This window comes from Microcaecilia unicolor, chromosome 1 (genome assembly GCF_901765095.1).
Source record: "Microcaecilia unicolor chromosome 1, aMicUni1.1, whole genome shotgun sequence".
In the NCBI taxonomy this organism is placed as follows: domain Eukaryota; kingdom Metazoa; phylum Chordata; class Amphibia; order Gymnophiona; family Siphonopidae; genus Microcaecilia; species Microcaecilia unicolor.
Window position 1 is genome coordinate 649,480,268 of NC_044031.1, and position 17,001 is coordinate 649,497,268.

General features: G+C 44.8%; 1 protein-coding gene and 1 long non-coding RNA gene across 2 annotated transcripts in view; one reads left to right on the plus strand and one right to left on the minus strand.

Moving 5' to 3' along the window:
• ANKRD13D (ankyrin repeat domain 13D) overlaps positions 1-17,001 on the minus strand; it is a 112,487-nt gene that overhangs the window by 5,184 nt on the left and 90,302 nt on the right. The window contains exons 10-14 of the mRNA XM_030185777.1: positions 15,599-15,729; positions 15,303-15,460; positions 15,031-15,192; positions 11,367-11,539; positions 9,906-9,991 (exon numbers count right to left, since the gene is read on the minus strand). Of these exons, the coding sequence (XP_030041637.1) occupies positions 9,906-9,991; positions 11,367-11,539; positions 15,031-15,192; positions 15,303-15,460; positions 15,599-15,729 (710 nt within the window). The remainder of the gene's footprint in view (positions 1-9,905; positions 9,992-11,366; positions 11,540-15,030; positions 15,193-15,302; positions 15,461-15,598; positions 15,730-17,001) is intronic.
• On the plus strand, positions 436-11,821 carry LOC115456592. The gene is made up of 3 exons (XR_003939891.1): positions 436-588; positions 10,325-10,331; positions 11,810-11,821. It is a non-coding gene; the product is annotated as an uncharacterized LOC115456592 (long non-coding RNA).

Consider the following 17,001-nt stretch of genomic DNA (forward strand, 5'->3'; position numbering starts at 1 on the left):
GTTCTCCACTGTTTGGCTGAAATAAGGCTTAGGGAATATGATCGGCAGAACAATTGATTGGTTGATATGAAATGCGGATTATTAGGAAAGAACCAAATGTAGGGAGAATAATGGACTAGATCTTGGGAGTTCGTTGACACCTCTTGCTGACTCTGATGGAAAGATGTTTTTCCCATGGGTTCAAAGGTGGCTTTCATGAGCTAACAGTACAATATTAAGTTCTCAGATAGGTGGAGGATCTCACAGTAGAGATTTTGTGTTTATGAAGCCTTTCGTGAAGTGCAACAAGCGGGTGGCAGACAGCAGCTTGCTTTCTGTTTGGTCATGGTAGGCCCAGGTGAACGAGATCAAGGAGGAAGGCCAGTGCAGGAAGGGATCCATGTGACCTGAAGGGATATTTACCTGAGATCTCACCTTTGCTGGTCTTGGCCTATACAAGCCTGAACCATTCTTATAACAATATGGATTCTACAGCCTGTGACCTGAATACATCTGTAACTATCAGAATCCAGTTTTCTTGCAAAGGAAAATTATTTCTGAGCACTGCAAGATTACTTCATCCAAGGACATATTCTTTGTTGCAAACTAGTCCCGTTATCTCCTGGGAACATTGGAGAAGAGACAGACACGGCTCCATGAGTATGGCGATCAGACAGGGAGTTTGCATACCATCTGAACAAAGGCTTGCATCTTGACCATGAAGCTGGCTGGACATTATATCATCGTATGTGATTGGTCCACAGGTATCATCTGACCCTTGGATACCAATGGTTTGGACTGAAGAAAGTTCAGTTGGAGTTGGAGGGAGAACACCAGAAGACAGGAAACACCGGAGGATTTGCAGGTGAACAGAACACTCGGAAGAGCCAGAGACTGATTTTCCTAACACCAGTAAACTGCGTGCCTTGTAACCAACTGACAAGGCTGCTCAGCTACAACATCAGGCCTTATCTAAGACTGTACCATTTGCATCCAGAATTCAACTTGGACCTTATTCATGGACTGGGAGGCTTGCTGAGGTTTTCAGCTAGAGACTCCGAGGAACTCCGCTTCTCTACCATTGGGAGTCTGTGACAGACGGCAAGGTGAGATAACAGGATATATTACCTATGGTCGGAGATAATTAGTCCTTAGTTTGTCTGCTACAGATAGGTTTATGTCAGGACTTCTGGTCTGTGTATTCAGCTGATCACTGTATTTTGCATAAGACGTGTAATAAGTTCTTATAAGAATTATTAGGATTTCAAGATTGTACTGGGTTGTGTAATCACTCCTTTAGTTAGTATGTTAGGGTAATAGTGTTGTATTATCTATTCTGGTGATAATCTATTTTTATAGCAAGTTATTTTTGTATTTTGCTTCAGTACTGTTTATATATATATTTTTCTTTACATAATTGTTATGATTGGGGTCTGAACCCCTCTCAAACTTACCTCTTTCCTGGGGTCAGCTTCTTAGCTGGCTTCTGTTTCTTTTCTCTGTCCTTTCTGAGCTGGCTCTGTCTCTCTGTGCTGGCAGCTTCCAGCAGCAGGGCTCTAATTGTTTCACTATACTGCACCTGTGTGGGTAGTCTGAGTTGTTCTAACTCTCTTTGGGTGTACTGGCTTCGTGTTTCACGGTTTTGCATTGGTGTGGGTTGGGCCTCTCTGGGTCAGTGTGCTTTTGCCTAGGTCTAGGGAGTGTGACATCATCAGGGAGGGCCTTGATAAGGAAGTGGTGTTGGTTCCTTCAGAGCCTTTGCAACAGTGGTGTTTGCTTTAGGTAGGGTGGTGCAGTGTGCACTTCTGACTTTGTGTCTAGTTTCCCTGCTTGCTTTTGCTAAGGGCCAGGTTAGTGTTAGTGCAGTGTGCACTGGTGACTGTGTGTTTAGCTTTCCTGCTTTTCCCTTATGGTTCCCCTGCTTTTCCCTCTTGGTTTTGGAAGCATTGCTATGTGTAGGGCTTTGGAAGCTCTGTTGCTGATAGAAGTACTTCAGGGTTTGGTGTTGTTAGGAACACTGCAGAGTTTGCTGTTAGAAGTACTTCTGGTGTTTGTGCTATTGGGAGCATTGCAGTTTTTGCTGTTGGTGTTTGGTGCTTTAGAAGCACTTTTGGCTTATGTGTTAGCTTCACTGCTTTTTCCTTGTGGCTCCCCTGTCTTCCCTTTTAGTGCTAGGAGCTCTTCTGGTTGCTTGCCAGAGTAGTGCTTAGGAAGCACCTTGTTAGTTGTTTCTAGCTTGCTAGAGCAGGGCTTAGGTAGCTGGTTAGTTCTGTGTTTAGCTTATTAGTGTAAAGCTCTGCTTGTAGCTTGGTGCTTAGTAGCACCTGTGTTAGCTTTGTGTTTAGTTCCCTGCTCTGTTAGTTTAGGGCTTAGGAGCTCCTGTTTAGTATAGGGCTTAGGAAGTCCTTTTGTCAGTTTACTGTTAGGAACACTCCTGCTGGTTTAGGGCTTGGGAGCACGTAGATCAGTTTAGGTTTAGGAGCACTTCTGTTTCCAGTCCTGGTCCCTATGTCATCCGGTATCCAGTAGGTCCTGTCGGCTGCTCGAGCCCGGGAGCTCAACTTCTGGGGGGCTTGGTGGCTGGGTGCGGGTGAAGCTGTGTGGACCAGTCCGGTGTGCTCCAGTCCCGTGTTCCAGTCCTGTGTCCTCCAGTCCGGGGGACCAGTCCAGTGTGCTCCAGTCCAGTGTGTTCCGGTCCGGTGTGTGTTCCAGTCTGGTGTGCTCCAGTCCAGTGTGTTCCGGTCCTGTGTCCTCCAGTCCGGGGGATTCCAGTCCATGTGTTCCGGTTCGCTGGGCAGTGCCTGCAGTCCCTGCCGGTGTGTTTACCCAGTGTTGGTTGGTGGGTTTTGCCTGCTGCTGTCGCTCCTCGTCAGCAGCCCAAGGGCTCACGTTTGCTCCAGAGCCCGGCCCCACGGGCTCTGAACTTGAGAACCTGACAATAATAAATAATAATATATTCCATCTTTGGCATGGTTCATTTTTCCAGCACAGCTAGCTTGTCATTCGGGCTATAGAGGTACACCTCCCTAGACATGAGTCATAGTATTGCTATCTGGTAATGTTCTCTGATATACAAGTACCTCTAGCATGCCTACAGACCCAAGAGGCATAAAATACCATAGGCGAGGAAAGAACAAGTTGTGCAGGCAGTTGGAAAGTGCTGTGAGCATGCACTGCTTGTCTTGAAGGAGATAGGCTTTGGCTGTTCATATATCCAAGGGTGTTCCAATGAATTGGTTGGATTGGATTAGCAAGACTCTGGATTTTGCCTCAATGAAGAACCCTAAACCCTGCATGGAGGGTCATACGGAGAGTGACAAGCATAAACTGTGGTGAATGGCCTAACATGAGCCACTTGTCCAGGTATGGATACAGAAAGTGCCTGCTCCTATGGAGGTGTGAGGTTGTGATGGCCAGGCACTTCATGAATACTCAAAGCACCGCCAGTAGGCTGAAGGACAGTATCTAATACTGGTAGCAACAGTTAAGAAACCTAGAATTGCCAGTGATAGACATGGACTGGGATTTGGATGTAGGCATCCTTCAGTTCTACTACTACTACTATTACTTATTTCTATAGCGCTACTGGACGTACGCAGCGCTTTACACTTGAACATGGAGATACAGTCCCTGCTCGACAAAGCTTACAATCTAATTAGGACAGACAGGACATATAAGGGATAAGAGACAGTTGAAGTGAGGATGATATGGTGAGGGTTCTGAACGGGCGAGTGGGGGTTAGGAGTTAAAAGCAGCATCAAAAAGGTGAGTTTTTAGCTTAGATTTGAAGATGGCCAGAGATGAGGCTTTGGTGCGGCAAGATAAAAGGAATGGAGTCTGGAGTTAGCGGTGGAGGAAAAGGGTGCAGATAAGAGAGATTCACCCAGCGAGCGGAGTTCCCAGGGAGGGGTGTAGGGAGAGAGGAGCGTGGTGAGGTACTGAGGAGCTGCAGAGTGAATGCATTTATAAGTCAGTAAGAGGAGTTTGAACTGTATGCGGAAACGGATAGGGAGCCAATGAAGTGACAGACCAGCTAATCATCTTGTCCGAGTAGTCATGGAATGGTGGCTAGGGTGCTCACTGCAGAAACTGAGGGTGGGTCAGAGGACTCCTACTTTTTGGGAATGAAAGAATCTGAAATAGTAGCCCTTACCCTTGTTGAACAATAGGGACTAGAGTTTGTTGGAATGAGATTTTTAACGCTATCTCTGGTCCCTTTGTAGGCAGGAGTTGGTAGAAATTAGGATTGAGTTTGAGAGATGTGGCCTAGACTTCAGATTGAGGCTTGCATTCCCACAGCTTTTGAGAATATGTGTAAAATTGTGTTGTCTAGCACTAAGGGGCCATTCTGGGATAAGACTGGTAGTATCTATATGGGTGGAACTGTTGAAAATAATTGTTGGTAGTAAAGTTTCATGCAGAGGAGTTGCTGAGCCCCTGGAGAATTACTAAGTCTGCTCAGGAGGCTTGGAGGACAGCTTGCAGATTGTGGAGCAGTGTTACGTCTCAGGGTAGTGAGCCCTAAGTATGTAGGGCAAGCCTACGAGAGACTGAATCCCTACAGGCAGACAAGGAACTTGGCTGCAAACAGTCAGGCAAGGATAAAGTAGAGGGCAACAGGATCTGGACCCTCAAGAAGCAAAGCGGAAAGTGGAACTCTAGAGTCCAAGAAGAAAAGCTCACTCACATGGGCCGCAAGGCCAAACTGGAACCTGTGCACACAGGAAGTAAAGCAGAACTAGAGCCCACACATACGGGCAGCAAGGCCAAACTGGAACCTGTGCACACAGGAAGTAAATCAGAACTAAAGTCCACATATACAGGACCAAAGGCCAAACTGGAACCCGTGCACACAGGAAGAAAAACAGAACTAGAGCCACTTACATTGGCAGTAAGCGGGGCAAGACAAGCAAGCTGGAACCCACTCACACAAGTAGTGGATGGATGCACAGGGAACAAGGCTGGAACACACTCATACAAGCAGCGGACGGCTGAACAGAAACCCAAACATAAAAGCAAGACAAAACAAGGCTGGAACCCACTCACACAGACAAGCAGCGGGGAGATGTGCTGGAAACCATACACCCACATAAGGCAGAAGCTAGAAACCACTCACAGAGACAAGCAGTGGAGAGCTGCGCTAGAAACCACACACCAAGAACAGTGTCTCAGGACCCATGGACAGCAGGAAGTTAGGCAGGGCAGTTTCGACACAAGAGCATCTGAGCTAGAGTTGGCCCGGGGTTAAATGTGGTCAAGGCATCTGACGTCATCAGGCACATTGCCGGCTCTCCAGATACCGTGATGAGTGCTTCCTCCTGCACATGTTGAGGACTGATGGTGACGCCTCCTGCTGTGTGCCTGCAGTGGGACCGGCCTCATGGTAGGACCCCCTCCTTTATGACCCCTCCCTCCTTGGGCACAGGGCTTGGGCTTGTGAGGGAAGAGGCGATGAAAGCACCTTATCAGTACTGGAGCATGAACCTGGGTAGCAGGCTCCCAGGAGTTGTCTGCAGGTCCATATCCCTTCCAAGAAATAAGATACTGTAACTGTCCCCGTAGCCTCCAGGCATCCAATATGCTCTGTACCTTGTAGTTCTCATCAGAAGCAGACACCGCTGGTCGAGGAGAAGATGGGACAGATCGGTCCTCCTTAGGACTACTGGTTTCAGGAGGGACACATGAAAGGTGTTATGTATTCATAGGCTTGCTGGTAGCTTGAGTTGATAAGTAACAAAATTTATCTGCCGGAATACAGAGTAAGGACCCACAAATCAAGGAGCAAAGTGGGCAGAAGGAACCTTTAACCACAGATGTCGAGTAGACAACCAAACTAGGTCTCTGGGTTGGAAATGAGGAACTGGACATCTGTTTTTATCCATCTGACATTTCATTCAGCTTGAGGCTCGATGAAGAGTGTCTTGAACTGTCTTGCCATATCTGTTTGACGGTAGTAATGATTCTGAACGCGGCCGGGACCTCAAGGTTTGATGTCACTAGTAGAGGAATGCGGGGATATTGTCCATAGTGTCAGCAGGCCACCACCTTCAGGCCTTCCTGCAGGTAAGAACTCGGCTGACCCTGGAAGGGCCCTTCCCTGGACACAACACTCCCAGAAGCAGACTCCAAAAATATGCTTAACACCGCTTTATTCCATCAGCAAGGCCAAGACATTTCCTCTTCCAGACACAAGTCCTTGGTTACAGCACATATCACCCCTTGTCCGCCCGCCCCCCCCCCCCCCCCACAGTTTCTGGATACAGTTTAAATCATTCACTGCTTGCACAGCATGGCCTGATTCCTGGACACAGTTTTAAATCACTCACTGTTCCACCAGAATGACAGTGTTCTGAACACAGTTCAAGTCACTCACTGTTTCCCCAGCATGGCATGACTTCTGGACACAGTTTAAATCACTCACTGCTTCCCCAGCATGGCATGACTTCTGGACACAGTTTAAATCACTCACTGCTCCCCCAGCATGGCATGACTTCTGGACACAGTTTAAATCACTCACTGCTCCCCCAGCATGGCATGACTTCTGGACATAGTTCAAATCACTCACTGCTTCCCCAGCATGGCCAGGTTCCTGGACACAGTTCAAGTCACTACCTGTTTCTCCAGCCGGGTCTGACTTCTGGCCACAGCTGAAATCATTCACTGCTTTACAGCACGGCACCTCTCTCCCCCTTGAGTGGAACAGCTGCTTAAATTTTCCTCCAAGCTTTCCCCAGCCTTGAAGAAGGTTTGGTATGAAGCGTTTCAACTTCTTCCCTTGTACCTGAGCTAGAGCAGCAATCTCCATGGGCTCACTTACCCAGTCATCTTGGGCTTGGATCTCCTCTCCAACCTCTTTCTCCACCCCCCATTCCATGGGCTCCTCTCCCTTTATGGTCCCTAGCTGGTCCTCTCCCTCCTGATTATTCCTCCTCAGCCAATCCCCCTCCTCTCCCTCAGGATCCTGGGACTTGTAGTTCCCTCGCTGCTCCCTTTGCTTGCCTCCAGGACTTTGCAGAGGTTCTTGGGAACTGTAGTCCTCCTCCCTTCTCCGGCTCTTGGGAAACTTATGCCTCTGTGGGGGTGTGGCTTCCCAGCCCCTGGGATCCTGGGACTTGTAGTTGGAATCCCGGGTATGAAACCTACCCATCTTGCTCCTCTCCCGGATCCCTTCTTCCTTGAACCTCAGGGGTTCCCCACAATAGACAATCCAAAAAGGTAATGCTCCTGTAGCAGAACTAACTCTGTTGTTATGTGCCCTGGGTAGCAATTGTTCCCAGTCATCCTGAAGAGCGGACATATAAATTCTTAGAAATTGTTTTAAACTCTGATTGGTTTGTTCTGTTTATTCGTTTCAGGATGGTATCCAGAGGAGAAATTCAATTTCACTCCCAGGGCTTGATTAAGGGTGTGCCAAAACTTGGAGACAAACTGTACTCCTCGGTCAGAAGTAAAAATCTCAGGTAACCCATGAAGATGAAATATGCCAGAAATAAAGTGCTGCGAGATGAAAGACCTGGGAGAGGTGTGAAGTGATCCACCACTACCCAGATAACCATATGCCCATCCGATGGGAGAAGGTTGGTTTCCCCCTAAACCAACCTCTCCTCCTCCCCCATTCTCTGTTTCTGTGGCTAACACTCTCATCCTTCCTGTCTCATCAGCTCATAACCTTGGGGTCATCGTCGACTCTTCCCTCTCCTTCTCTGCACATATTCAGCAGACTGCTAAAACATGTCGTTTCTTTCTCTATAATATCAGCAAAATTCGCCCTTTTCTTTCTGAGCACACTACCAAAATGGTCATCCACGCTCTTATCACTTCTCGCTTAGACTATTGCAACTTGCTTCTCACAGGTCTCCCACTTAGCCATCTCTCTCCTCTTCAATCTGTTCAAAATTCTGCTGCACGACTAATATTCCGCCAGTGTCGTTATGCTCATATTAGCCCTCTCCTCAAGTCACTTCACTGGCTTCCTATCAGTTTCCGCATACAGTTCAAACTCCTCTTATTGACCTATAAGTGCATTCACTCTGCAGCTCCTCAGTACCTCTCCACTCTCATCTCTCCCTACATTCCTCCCAGGGAACTCAGTTCACTGGGTAAATCTCTCTTATCTGCACCCTTCTCCTCCACTGCTAACTCCAGACTCCGTTCCTTTTATCTTGCTGCACCACATGCCTGGAATAGACTTCCTGAGCCGGTACGTCAAGCCTCATCTCTGGCCATCTTCAAATCTAAGCTAAAAACTCACCTTTTTGATGCTGCTTTTAACTCCTAACACTTATTCACTTTGTTCAGAACCCTTATTTTATCATCTTCACTTTAATATTCCCTTATCTCTTGTTTGTCCTGTTTGTCTGTCCTAATTAGATTATAAGCTCTTTGAGCAGGGACTGTCTTTTTTGTGTATGGTGTACAGCGCTGCGTATGCCTTGTAGCGCTATAGAAATGATAAGTAGTATTAGTAGTAGCCTGCGTGCAGTTTCTTGTCTTTTCTTTTTTTCTTTCATTTGTTTCTTCTCTGCTGTTTTCTGAGGAGAGGAGGAGAGCTGCAACTGACTGGAGGCCTGGAAACTTAGAATGAGGAAGGAGGACCACTGCCTAGTGTGGTAATACCAGAGCTCAAAAGGAGAGCTCTGCCTACTGGATCCATTGAAATGTATCACCATCTAGTGTGCCTGCATCTGCCAGGCACACTGTTCAATTCTGGTCGCCGCATCTCAAGAAAGATATAGTAGAATTGGAAAAGGTGCAGCGAAGGGCAACTAAAATGATAGCGGGGATGGGACGACTTCCCTATGAAGAAAGACTAAGGAGGCTAGGGCTTTTCAGCTTGGAGAAGAGACGGCTGAGGGGAGACATGATAAAGGCATATAAAATAATGAGTGGAGTGGAACAGGTGGATGTGAAGCGTCTGTTCACGCTTTCCAAAAATACTAGGACTAGGGGGCATGCGATGAAACTACAGTGTAGTAAATTTAAAACAAATCGGAGAAAATATTTCTTCACCCAACACATAATTAAACTCTGGAATTCGTTGCTGAAGAACGTGGTGAAGGCGGTTAGCTTGGCAAAGTTTAAAAAGTGGTTAGACGGTTTCCTAAAGGACTACTAAATGGGAAAAATCCACAATTCCAGGAATAATATGTATAGAATGTTTGTACGTTTGGGAAGCTTGCCAGGTGCCCTTGGCCTGGATTGGCCGATGTCGTGGACAGGATGCTGGGCTCAATGGACCCTTGGTCTTTTCCCAGTGTGGCATTACATATATGTACTTATGCTTGTTTGCAGAGAAACTTAATTGCCTAGCACTGAAATTCAGTGATAGGCAACAGCTAAATCCCCACTCTTTCTCCCAGCTCTGTCCATAGGGTCATGCATATTTTTAGTGCCTCAATTTAGCAATTACGAGAGGGAAAATACAGCTCTCCCGCAGCCACCTCTGGATCAGGTCACCTAATTCCCTAGCTAGGTGGATTGATCCTGCTGAAAACAGACTGCATTGTTGATGCTATTTGGCCTTTACTGCTCTTGTCCTGGCCTAAATGTTACACTTTTGTCCTTTAAACCAAAGATGCGTTCTCACTGGCAGTTCTGGTCCCTTATCCCCTTGATGCATTTCTATTTAAGATCAAAAACCTTAGGGCCCTATTTACTAAGCTGCACTTGTAGGCACGCAAACTTTTTAGCGTGCGCTAAAAATTAGCATGTGTTAATGCTAAAGACATCCATAAGAATATAATGGGTGTCTCTATCATTAGTGTGCACTAATAAGTTAGTGCGCCTACAGCGCGGCTTAGTAAACAGGGCCCTTAGTTTGTTAACCCAGCACAAATTTCCATCGAGTCTCAGTGCTTGGTCCATGACCCTAGATATGTATTCTTATTGGTAGTCCTAAGGCATTGTTGAGACCAGTTCATTCTCACCGTTCCAGCTGCAGGTCTTCATCATAGGGGGGTGGTGGGGGATTGGATCCAGGCCTGGTATTGGTTAACGCCTCCCAGATGGTGACCTATAAGAATAATTTCACAGTTCTCTCATCTCCATCCCTCATTAAGTCCTCAAGGATCCTTTTTTATACGCACAGAAAAATGAGCTAGCAGTCAGGATTGGTTTTTAAACATCCACTGTGATGCTGAATATGCTGACCACTGGCCACATGCTTCCTCATTCTATAATACGGCAACTAAATTTAAATGCCAATTGCACGTGTAAAGTTATAGAATATTAGCACTTATGTGGGTTAAGTGCTAGCTGAGAACTCAGCACTAATCTATAAGTGACAGGTGCAACTCGCTTAGTGTGTAAATGTAAGGAGGCATTCACAGGGGAGAAGCATAGGCAGGACCTGGGTAGGAATAACATTTGCACATGTAACTTATAGAACACGGTAAGTTACATGCTGCAGTACCACATTTAGGTGTGTGCATTTACACCTGCTTTTGACAGGGCATAAGTAAGCGTGCCTAAATGTAAGCAAAGAGATGCCAAGTTTTGCTAGTATTCTAATACAGAATCTTGGTATACAGATGCCATTACAGAATTTGCGCTCAGTGCATTGCATCTAGGTGCCTAAATTGTGATGCCCAATTATAGAATCCCTCCCCTCCATCTGTACAGGGACAATATTCAGTTGCTATATTGTAGTGATCAGAAAGTACCCTCATAGTAACATAAGTGATGGCAGACAAAGACCTGAATGGTCCATCCAGTCTGCCCAACATTATCAATTCATGATTAAATCAACAAATGAATGTGATGTAAAATACTTGATCATGGTCTTTCTTTGGCGCTTCTGGGCATAAGACCACAGAAGTCCGCCCGGTCCTGTCCTTAGAACAACAGCTGAAGTAAGTGTGTGCACCTATATTCTGGAGGAGGTAGACGGGTGTGTGGAACTCTGCACCCTGCCTACACTCTGCCCAGATGATGCCCATCTATACTCCCACTTACAAACGATGCACTGCCAGAGATGTACGTATAAGTATAGAATAGCCCTTAAGTGGTGTAATGGCATATAGACATGTAAGTGCTGCTGTTCTAAAGAGTTACGCATATATGGCACCTAAATGTAGACACCCACACTATAAAATTACCCCATTTATATGAATAGTACGGACATAAGAGTGGCTTTTACCAGCACTATCTATACAGGGCTGAAGACAAATGAGCCACTAGGGGACTTGGCATTTACCAGTTGCTGATGACCTTTTGAATATTGGGGCTCACTATGTTTTCCATCTTCTGGTCTTGCACTTCACTTTGCCACTATCTGCTTTCCCCCCCCCCCCCCCCCCCCCATCTCTCTCTTTCTCTTAATGGCTGTCTCTCTCTCTCTCTCTGTTTCCTTCTTTTGCGTCCCTTCAATTTGTGCTGTACTTTCTCACCTGGTCAGTCTCAGTACCAGCCTCTAGCAGACTTTGCTGAATGGCAAACTGCAGGAGGTCATCATCCTCATCTCTCATTGGTTCACTGCGACCTGCACCAAGGGTCGTGTATCCTTCAGGTATCTCAAACACAGAAGGGTCCACTTCACAGGGAAATGGAGAGACAGAGTGCACTGAGAGAAAAAAAGAAGAAACAATGGTAAACAAGGACCTGTCTCCTGCAAGAGCAAAGAGCACAGAAGAGAGATAGAGTGATGGACAGGGAGACAAATACAGAGATAAAGAAAGCAACTGCGACATATGTTTTGATTTCTTAGGTTATTTTCTTTTTTAATGCTTCTTCTCCTTCCATGATGTGGGCTGTAATTGACTGCTTGACACAGTGCTTATTTTGAAAAATTGAAATAAAAAAAAAAACAACTGAAAGAGAGAAAAAGAAAAAGATGAGAGAGAGAGAGATACAAACATACAGAGAGACAAAGAGAGGAAATGACAGCTATGTATGTACATGATTTTTAAAATCGCCCTCACATTTTAACAACTTTGAAGGCAATTTTCTGAATCTCTAACATGCTTGTACCCATGGGTCTGTTTTCAAAGGAAAGCACCACAGTATTTCCCTTCAAAAATGTTTCAGGTGCAGAATACTGGAAGAAACAAAGTATGTGTGTGTGGGGTGTCCAAAATGAAACTTGCACATACTTAACCTGGTCCTCCATAACTTCATCCCCCAGTGCCACCCCTTCTCAACAATTTCCAAAGGATCTTATCCACAAACAAACCCTTACAAGTATTACCAGACTGGGAAAGACCAAAGGTCCATCAAGCCCAGCATCCTGTTTCCAACAGTGCCCAATCCAGGTCACAAATACCTGGCAAGATCACAAATTGTGTCAAGAAAGGTTCTTGAAAGAGAGAGAGAGAGAGAGAGAGAAATAAAAATGACACAAACTCCCTTCATTCTTAGGCATCCTGAGAACACCGAAAGAACTGCCTGCAAAAAAAACATTCAGTACCAGGTATGGTTCATTTTTAGTAAGGAGGGAGGGCTGTGCCCTTGCAGTTCGATCAGTGGCTTTCGATATGGTATATAATGATGTTTTACTGGCCTTATTGAGGAAACTAGGGATAGAGGGAACTGCATTAAAATGGTTTTGGAGTTTTCTTCAAGTGAAGGTACGAGGTAATCTTTCTCAATTTTGGTTTTCTAAATGTGGTGATCTTCCAGGATAACCACTGTCCCCTGTGATTTTCAATATTTTTATGAGTACTCTTAGTTCAATGGTATTGGATAAGAGTGAATATCTATATTCTTCTGCAGAAATATTTATTCTTCATGAGGTGAATTCAGATACATGTGCTAGTCTGTCAAACATCACTTCTTGTATTTCCAGGATTCAAGCATAGGCTGATAAGAGTAATTAAGCTCCAACCAAAATCTAAGACCAGGCTCCTGTGGTTTGGGAACAGCAATTCCTTCTTTTTCTTCTCCTTTTTCACTCAAAGGAAATATATCTCTTCCTTTTATTTATTTTGGATTTTGCTCAGCTATTTTTTTCAGTAGTAGCTCAAGGTGAGTTACATTCAGGTACACTAAGTATTTCCCTGTCCCTGGAGGGCTCACAATCTAAATTTGTACCCGAGGCAATGGAGGGTTAAGTGACTTGCCCAAGATCACAAGAAGTAGCAGTGGGATTTGAACCGGGCACCTCTGGATGTCAAGATGCTCTAACCACTAGGCCACTCTTCGACAGTTTCAGGAGTTATTTTGGACTCTCTTCTTACTTTTCATCCTCAAGAAAATAATGTTGTACAAAAGTGCTTTTTCAAATTGAGGCAATTAAGATCTGCAAGGGCACTTTTTGAACAGCAGTATTTTGCAATTTGAACTCAATATATCATCTTGTTGTATCTCGACTACTGCGATTCATTGTATACTGGCAAAAAAAGATTAATCTTTCAGAAATCTAGATTTGATCATGTCTCAACGCTTCTAAGAGTAGAGTGGAAGAGTAGCCTAGTGGTTAGAGCACCAGTCTTGACATCCAGAGGTGGCCAAAATCTAGATTTGAACATGTCTCAATGCTTCTAACAGAGTAGAGTGGAGGAGTAGCCTAGTGGTTAGAGCACCAGTCTTGATATCCAGAGGTGGCCAGTTCAAATGCCACTGCTGCTCCTTGTGATCTTGGGCAAGGTCACAAATTTGCATGTCATTAGCATTGAGCATGAGGGAGCTGATCCAGCACTGGAGTTTTGAGCATCTGCACCACAATGTATATATTTGAAAATGAAATGCACATATGGGGTCAATATTCAGCAGGTGGCAGTGAGCACTTTGCTGACCGTCACTAGCGTTATTCTCAGATATTCAATGCTGGGTCCTGTCCAGCTTTGGCGTTGAATGTTTGAGTTTTTTTTTTTTTTGAACCAGTTAGCACATATTCAGAACTTAACTGGCCATGGTCTAGTACATAAAGATAGGACAGTAATTTCTGCGGTCACATTTATGTGCTAAACCTGGCAGGTTAAGTTCTGAATATCGGAACTTAAGCAACCAAGTGCTGACTCCGACCCTGGAACGCCCCCCAACATAGCCAGTTTTCACGTAGGCACTAACCAGTCATTTTCAGTGAAGATAATCAATTAAATGCTGTTGAAAATGACTAGATAGCTGTGAACAAGTGATTTATTTTATTTATTCCTGCATTTGTACCCCACATTTTCCCACCTATTGGTAGGTTCAATGTGGCTTACAGGAGTTAAGAGTAAGTTGCTTACAGTTTAATCAGAACAATGCTACAATTCATATGGCACAGCGGGGTTTATGGCTGTCTTGTATTTAACAGTCTGTATGTGGTTTATACATGCCTCAAGTAAACATGTTGAGTGTTTGGGGTGTCTGAAGCCTTTATCAGATCTGTCCATTGTCGTATTCATGTAGTGTTTTCCAGTGATCTCCATGGCTAGGCTGGTTCAGCAGGAAGGAATTTTCTAATAAATGGGCTTTCAGGTGTTTTTGGTAGGTTAGGTAGTTGTCCATGAATTTTAGGTCTTTTGGTCGTGTGTTCCAGAGTTTGGTGCAAATGAATGAGAAGCCAGTAGCATATGCATTTAAGGCCTTTGCATTTAGGGAAGTGGAGTCATTTCTGTCTGGTTAAATCATTCTGAATATCATTTAGACACTGTTTTACTCCCCTGCCCTAAACACATCCCCAGGAACACCTCCTTGTAACTTTTTATTTTATTTTGGATTTAGCTTACAGTTTTCTAATAGTAGTTCAAGATGAGTATTTCCTTATCCCCAGAGGGCATACAATTTAAGTTTGTATCTGAGACAATGGAGGGTTAAGTGATTTGCCCGAGGGCTACAGCAGGATTTGAACCCTGGCTTCCATGGTTCTCAGCCCACTGCTCTAACCATTAGGCTACTCCTCCCCATGAATACTTTTTGGTTGGGCAGTGGAGAACAATTTCCAACCAAACTATTTTAATTCAGGTAAATGGTTTTGAAAACTGTCTACCTTGTGATTTGCTTGGGATCACAGAAAGTCAGTAATGGAGATGGGATCTCAGCCCTGTTTTCCTGGTTCTACGTTCAGACCCCTAACCCCACCCCATCTGTGAAATCACCAGTAAAGCAACAGCCAGTGAGGCTGACACTTACCTGACACATCTGCAGTGGCTTCAGCAGCAGACGCCAAGCTGTCATTGCTCTGAGACTGGCTAGGAGCTTGTTCACTGGCATGTACTGAGCTGACAGGTTCATCACAGCCACAGAGATTACTGAAGGTGATACGTGCATTGAGGACATGGAAGAGAGGAATCTCTGAAAGAAGTGAGAGAAGAGTACAACCTGAGCTATCTGTAGCTAAGTAATCCAAGAATGGCCAACCTCTCTTCTCACCCATTCACATTTTCACTCCCTTCTAACTGTACCAATTTTAACTGGAAATCCTGGAGGCAGTTTCAGGGTGATAAAGTCACGCAGTTTAGCAAAATGAGCATTGCTGATCGCCATGAGATCAATGATGGGTGTCACCTGTTCCACCAGGGAGAGGGGGTGATTCTCACACAGCCAGAGAGTTGCTTTGAACCTGAGATACGGAGAGAAGGATAAAGATAAGGACCAGAATAAAAAAACAAAAACAGACAGAAACCATCAAAGGGGAGAAAGCGAGAGCGAGAGAGCGCGAGAGAGAGAGCGAGAGAGAGAGTTACTGGATCACGCTCACCTCTGCACCTTGCTGGACATCTCAATAGGTCGGCCAATATTTCTGGTCTCCAGATTAAAGTTCTCATCAAAGTACTCTTCTGGGGTGATGGCTGTTGGGTTAGTGGGACTTGCAGACTGCTGCACAGGGGCCTGTGAGGGCCAAATACATACAGGGAGAAAAAAGGGACAGATAACGATAAATAAAAATAAGTGAAAGGCACAGAGAAGCAAAGACAGAGTATATAAGGAGAAAGAGACATTTGAGTGGAGGGAGAAACCGAAAGAGACAGAGGCTCATTTTCAAAGCACTTACACTTACAAAATTCCTTAGGTTACTATGAGGCTATAGTAACCTATTGAACTTTGTAAGTCTAAGTGCTTTAAAATACACCTTGTAGTCTGGTATCAATAAATAGGACAAACATTTTGCAACAATAGAGATATTCTGAAGCAACACAATATATGAAACACCTATAGAACAATTCTGTGCATCACAACAGCACTAAGTCCAGGATTAAAATACCCACAACCTTTCTTATTAAAAGCAGCAATCCAAAGTTCCTTTATCCAAAAATAATCATGGATGTCTACCTATGTTTTATTAGCTGAGAAAACTTCTATTATCTGAAAATTAGCTGGCTTTATGAGAGCAATTTTCAAACAGCTCATATAGAGCTGCAGACTAGGCCAGCATTTTTAATGCACATAATTTACAGAAATCTTCAAAGAAAATTTACTTGCAACATTTTTCTTAACATTAGCTAGTACACATACTCAAACTATCAGTGTACTTTGCATTTGCGATTTGTGCAGACGGTGGAAAACACCATATGGATATTTGAATGTTTAACGTACATGCATTGTTGTTGTTTTCTGTCAATCTACTTATCTTTTTCCAGTAGCTAAAAGTGTGTGGGTCAATGGACATATAAATAAGTTTAGCCCAAAGCAGTTGCTGAAAACTCATTAGGTCATCATGGGGCCCTTTTACAGAGCGGCTCACCATTTCCAGGGAAAAAAGAAAACCTCCGGAAATGACTTGCTTGGTGATAACCTGGAAGTAATAGGCCACCGTCAGGTTACTGTAATAGCTCTTTTTGAGGGGTGGCGGTAAGGGCTCCCCACCGCATGGCCACATGGTAAGAGTTCTCTCACCATGTGGCCATTTTTTCCTGGCTTTTACCGGCTGCAGGAAAAACAGCCCTGGCACATGGGAAAAACAGCCCCTGCCACTAGCTCAGGGCTTAGTCTAGAAATACGGTGGCTTGTACGGCATGGCGATCAGTTCTAAGATAGTACCAGTCAAGAGGAAGGATCAGCCGTGATCCCTTGAGAAACCATTCTGCGAAACAGGTGCCTGTCGGGGTTCCCTTGGCTGATGCTGACTTGGACATTTCAGGTAAGTCTGATTGATTTTTGGCT